Below are 6,621 nucleotides of genomic sequence, written 5' to 3' on the forward strand. Positions count from 1 at the left end.
AGACGTAACATATGGTAACATCTGTTTAATACTATATATGTATTCTAGTTTTAGTTTATAAGTTGTGTTTTGTGTGTGTGTGTTAACACAAGTATAATCTCTGGAAATATAATTTGATGCAATTGTTTAGGAACTTATATCTTTATTTTACATTGAGGTGAAAGTGACAATAAAGGTCCCAGACTTAGAAGAGGAAAAATACATCAGAACTTTACACCAAGGGGATTTTTTTGGAGAGAAAGCCCTGCAGGGGTAAGTTGTTTATGATAATTTTGTTTGTGTTCATTCACTCACCTCTAATAAATAACTTTTTGGATCATAAAGAGGTATGTGTCACTTTGTGGCTCCTTTTTCCTGCCATAATTGACCAGCTATCAATTTTAATTGCATGATGTCATATTTCAACCAGTAAAGGATATTCCAGTTTTAACTAGTTCAATCCATGCTCAAGGTACAGAACTACAATATCTTTGCAGTCATAAGACATCATATGACAAAAGAATATATTGCAGAAGTGACTAGAACAAGATAACGTTAGACATCCTGAACCATGTGTTGCTGTCATAACAATGCAGAAACTAAATAACTGAATAATTTGGAATAATTCTTTGTTATTATCTCTCTCTCTCAGTCCTGTCCTTAAGCCAACAATTAAAATTAACTTTAAATCCACTTAATTTTAAACTTACAATGTGATCCAGAAATATGTTACCTTTACTTTATTCCTAAAATACACATACATAAAAAACATTTAATAATTATTCATTCTTAATTACAACAGGACAAAACCCTTTAACTACAACTTAAAGCCCCCAGTGGCACAGCAATAAGTCTGGAGACCTATAAAATTGAAAACCAGGTTTTGATATTTGTGATAGGCTTTGTGTAGGGGCAGCACATATAAGAAGCTTGGAGGAGTATAGCCTCCCTAAGTAAACCATTCCTCACGGGGCATTACTCTCATCAATGCAAAAATATTATACAGTACATGTGGAGAGAGAGACAGAAAGATTGAAAAAGGGTGGATGTGAGTTACTGAGGAGAGTTTTTTATTTAGGTGCACAAACTGATTCTTCTAATTCTGCAACCTCCCACACATGACAGAATAGCCTACCCAAACAAATATCTCACTCTTTTAAAAATCCAGAAAACAAGTAAAATGAGGTAAAAATAATATCCAATAAAACAATGTTTTAAAGACTCAGTCACTGCCTATGACTTTGTATTTAATAACAAATAAACAAACAATTAATACTACTTCAAATAAATGTAAAAATACATATTGTAAGAAACTGAGAAAATTAAAATGAAAACCCTTGAAAACACGATTTAAATCACAGTACATAATCCAATGATATTTTCAAACAATGAAAGAATCCATCAAAAAGTAATGAAATATTACAATTACAAAAACAAATTCCTTGAAAAAAAAGAACAAGCAACTGCAGGTACACACAAAGACAAAATACCTTTTAACAAAGAATTAGCACGTACATAAAAAACAAAAACTTGCATACCACATGAACATCTGGATTAGTTTGCTTTCTATAATTTGGCAAGTATTATTTTCTTGATATAACCAATTAAGAAATGAAATTGCATGAAAAAAATATTTTATTGTTAGATTTTTTTTGTGGACACTTTCAATCTGTTTCATTAATTTATATAATTATCCCAAGAATAATATTTTTTGTAAAGTGACGTAAAAAACTTCAATATCACTGTCTTAATTATAAATAAACAAATATATCTTGGTTATGCTAGTCCTACTTCCATAAATAACTGATAAATTTAAATACTGATGATGCTACTTTAAAATAATCCATGTACATAACTGTAGCCATGTTGTGATATTAGTTTAATATATTATTTTTATTATATTCATATATCTTACGTTTTGTTTATTTTTTATGCATGACCAGATGCATATTTCATCTATAAAAGACAGATAACAGAAAATAAAATGTTTTTATTTTACATAGATAGAGATTTGTGTGTATAAATTGTTGTTATTAATTCATAGGGAAGATGTTCGGACAGCTAATATCATTGCTAGTGATCCTGATGGTGTAACATGTCTTATCATAGATCGAGAGTAAGTATATTTGTAGAGGAAAAATTTGTTGGAAATGATCTTATTTTCAGGTAATGTTTCCTCATAGACTATTTTAGAACAAATACATATTGCTGTGTAATTCTTCTAAGTGTATATGGCTTCATAAAATTATGTGCATGTTGTTCAAAGTAATTTGAAGAAAACGTATTTTTCAAGAACATTTTTGCAATAATTCATTTTCAGTACTTTAAAACATGTTAAGAAGATTTTAATTTATTGACTTCTGGGATTTTTATGTACCTTTTATATTTTCTCTGAATAGTATAAGTTGTTTCTGCTATATGAAATCTAATAAAAACAGTTGCTATACATATCAACATTTAACATTAGGTATGTTTGTTTCTTATCTGAAATTAACATTGTTTCTCTTGTTTTCAGGCCGTTCATTCAACTTATTAGTAACATTGATGAAATTAAACGAAAATGTTATGATGAGGAGGAGGTAACTGAAAGAAAAAAGTAAGATATTGTTCTCACAGTGCTATATGTAGTTAATTAATTCTTATTTAGCTAAGATGTATCTTAAAGAATTAAACAATATATAGTTGTAAATACTAAGTTTCCAGTGCAAAACTTATAACATTAATCTTGTTTGATATTTGATGATTTTTTCCCACCTAATAAAATGCATCAAGTTTGTTTAAAAGATCATTTATTTGTAGATATTATATTACATATTTTATAAGAACTGTATAATCTCATTTTCTAAATTTCTAGGTGTCTTTTGGCTGACATTTGTTTTTATAAGAAAAAAACTGTAAAATCATAAAAGTATTTAGTTAAAAGTACCATTTGGCTGTACTTTTATCAACTAAGCAATTATATATATATGTAATGCTGCCAGATTTCATTTTATCATAAAATAATGGATTCTAGCTTCAGATGGTATCCAAAATATTTATAAATAATTTTTTGTAATAATGTAGAGATGTTTTGTTTTGTCTGTATCTATTTTTCTTTGAGTTTAAGTTTGTTCAATATAATTTTTTCATAGCATGTTGTGAAATTTATTTGAAAAATGCAGTAATGTGCTGTGTCTCTTTTTTAATATTTTTTGCAATATAAAATGAAAAATGATCATCATTAGTCATGGTTTTGTCTTGTAATTATAAGAATATATATTTATAAGTAAGGGGAAAAAATGCATAAAAGCTAATACACAGAATACGTAAATAAAATACTAATCATATTTATACAAATTAGTTTGGGATGACAATTTTATAAGAAATACAATCATCTAAAAAAATTAAGGTTTTGTGTCATTCGTCCACTTGAAATCAGGAGATCCCCTAAGGCAAAATTTTGTTTATCCTTCATACAAATAATTACTATCCTTAAAGATAAATATCAAGTTTCCAAAATTGAGCATAATGTTACATTGAAAGTGTGAATCTTGTCATTTATAAATTTATAAAATGATGTTTTAAGCATTCCAGAGCATGTATTTCACATAAGCAAAGGTGCCAGGAAAGATGGAGCAAGTTAAACCAATCAACATTTAAAGAACAGTTTGGTTTCTTTTTTAGAAAACATGTAAAATTAGCTGTCATATCAGAGTAAATAATGGGGGCTACAAATGTTTGGCTCCTGTGGAATTTTTGTGCCCAAATTGACTTTATTGCATAAAGCTGTTAAATGAGTCATGTTCAGTCACCAAAAATTAGGTGCCAAATGTTTTACCCTTTTTTTTTAATGCATCTTAGAATAGTGAGGATTTAGGTAGTGATCATATATATATATATATATATGCATTTATTTGTCTTCATGTGGCCAATACAGGATTTCTGAAAAGCCTGAAACCATAGGTGATTTGCATCGTTTCTTAATTTTAAACATGTGACTGATTATGGTGCTGTTAAAGCATGAGAAGGTTAGATAAATCCTGTTGTTAATCCAAACTTGTTTTTAATTACAAGGACAGTATATGGAATAGATTTTTTAAAATTGTTAAAGTGCCTATGGTTCCAGACATCCTGTATTTGCTTTTTATCTCTGAAAATAATGATAATAAAGCATGATATTTGCATTTAGATTTATATTATTTAATTTATAGTTATGATTAAAAAATCAGAATTATACAAACATATAAGAAAAAATGCTTATAATTGTTTTCATTCGACTGATATTGTTTGTAGTTAAAACCTCAACCTGAATTAATAAAGATCAACTTAAAATACCAGAATATATATATGTTGGTTAAATTATTATACAAGCATCCTGATAGGAACAAACTGAAATGTCTCATCTGGTGATAATTTTAGGTCAAAGTGTGATGACTTTTTTAGGTCAAGGTGAGTTAGATTTAACTAGCAGCAGCTGCTACAGTTCAATACACTATAATTTTGTCAATTTCAACATGTGCTCTTTAACATAGTTAATATAAGTATTTCACTTTATTATGCTCTTATATTCCATAACAATTTGTATAAAACTGTTGCTAACTTTATAAAACAATATGAACAATTTGTCCATATGAGAGAAAAAAACATCTTTTCAGAAGCTATAAAACTGTTGTTAGCAATTTCTTGAAAACAAAAAGTCAGTATAGTGTTGAAACCTATGCTAAATAATCACTACCTATATCTGTAGGTGGTGTCCTTTGCAGTGATGACAATTACTACATCTGCTAGAAAGAGAAGTTGGTATGGTGTAAAAAAATGGACACACTAATTCTGTGACATTATAGTTTGAATTGAGTTATGGCACACAAGTGTTAAATCATCAGCAGTGTGTATAGTGTGTTCAAAACTATGCAAAAGTGACTTAAACGAAAATTTTGAAATTGAACATTTGAAGAAATTGCTAAACTATGCATCCAAAAGAACTTCATCATTTGAATTTAGGGACAAATCCATCTGGCGAAAGGTTAAGTACATTTACATAGGAGGATAGATATACAAGAAAGGTACCTTGTTTTAACTTCCAATGTTTGCAGAGAGCTTATAGTGCATATTCTTTTTCAGGGGCAGAATGGGGAGGGAAATTTATTAGATTTCTAAGAAAAGATGGCTCTCCTGCTACCTCAGTTTACAGATGAAGATAGTGATTTGATTATGGCTTTCCAAAGTGTTGGTGAGGAATAAGTCAACATTGCAAGTATTATTCTTAATCTTGAAACTTTCACATGTACATCTTATGCCAAATCAAGTCATCAGAGGAAACTGAATGATTTAAGATGGGAACTCTTTAAAACAAAAAACTTAAAAACAGAGATGCTGCCACCAACATTTGCAGCCCTCAAACCACATGTTCAAAGATCAAACCTTGCTTGTAGCAACTTAAGGCAAAGGCTACAAGAAACCAAACCTCACAGTTCTTCCCTTTAAGCAGAGAATGGCAGATTAGTCCCAGTGCTTTGCCACAAGTCACTAACACCTGTTTCTGAGCTAGTCAAATGTGGTTGTTCTGGGAAGTGTATCCAAACATCAAAATTCTTCTGTTGCACTTCTTTGTGTAAAGGCAATGACTGCAGCAACACACATGACTATTTTACTTTATCTTTAAATGACCAGGACTTAGGAATTTATTCTGTTGGCTACTGAAATATTTCTTTGTACACACTTAACTATTTTCTGCTGTACTTTACTTATGCAAATATTTTATTCATTCCCATTTATACTTTAATAGCAACATAAAATTTAATATGTGTTGTTGCGTCAGCGGAGTTTACGTGATTAGTATCATGCCACGTCCTTCTCGAACATTCACGTCCCTTCCTTAAATCTCAAGATCCTTCTAGATATAGTGTAGTCTTGTATATATAAGACGGTCACAAAGTGACGGCAACAATGTGTGTGATTGAACTGAGTATTGTTAAGTCGAGAACGTGAGACGTTCGTTGAGAATTATAGCGTTTGTTATAGAGCGACTGTTGAAATTAAGTGTATCGCAAAGTTGTATTCAGAAAGAATAAACCAGTTTTATTTAAGAAAGGACTTGTATAGTTGAAATTCTTCGGGAAGAATTTTTACGGAAAATTAACTAACGAACGGAGATGTAACAAATTGCTGTCAGAGAGTGGGACAAAAAACTGGAATCGGGAGGCGGAAAATCAAACTACAGCTTAGCAGACTTGATGGCAAATACAAGTGATGCAAGCACACCCCTCTACCATGCAGGATGCAATTGCCATAACTCTTGAATTTGAATCCTACATTAAATCCAGCACAGAAGTACCAAGGTTGGTACAGTCAACAGGATTCGAGGCCAGAAAAGGTCAGCTTTCAGAGAAGTTTGAGGGACTTTGCTGGCACTGTAATAAACCTGGGCACAAGAGAGTTCAATGCTGGAAACTTCATCACAGGGGAGGTGCCACAGCAGGAAAGGCTGGTATCCAGAAAAGTTGTTGGAACTGTGGAAAGCATGGACATTTGAGGAGCCAGTGTAGGAGGAATATTACTAAAAGTCGGCCTCAAGGATACCAGTAGTGGTTGGTGTTGACTGACGCCCATCATTCCCCATCTTGAAAGTCCCAACAGCTAGGTATAAAATGCCAAGCACACACA

The 6,621-nt window shown here is 30.9% G+C and overlaps 1 protein-coding gene across 1 annotated transcript in view; it reads left to right on the plus strand.

The window, feature by feature from the left end:
• Nucleotides 1–130: 130 nt before the first annotated feature.
• LOC106464524 (cGMP-dependent protein kinase, isozyme 2 forms cD5/T2-like) overlaps nt 131–6,621 on the plus strand; it is a gene marked incomplete at its 5' end in the record, with an annotated part of 19,923 nt that continues 13,432 nt past the window's right edge. The window contains 3 exons of the mRNA XM_013924671.2: nt 131–252; nt 2,024–2,095; nt 2,495–2,575. Of these exons, the coding sequence (XP_013780125.2) occupies nt 131–252; nt 2,024–2,095; nt 2,495–2,575 (275 nt within the window). The remainder of the gene's footprint in view (nt 253–2,023; nt 2,096–2,494; nt 2,576–6,621) is intronic.

This window comes from Limulus polyphemus, unplaced genomic scaffold, assembly GCF_000517525.1.
Source record: "Limulus polyphemus unplaced genomic scaffold, Limulus_polyphemus-2.1.2 Scaffold1676, whole genome shotgun sequence".
NCBI classification, from domain to species: Eukaryota; Metazoa; Arthropoda; class Merostomata; order Xiphosura; family Limulidae; genus Limulus; species Limulus polyphemus.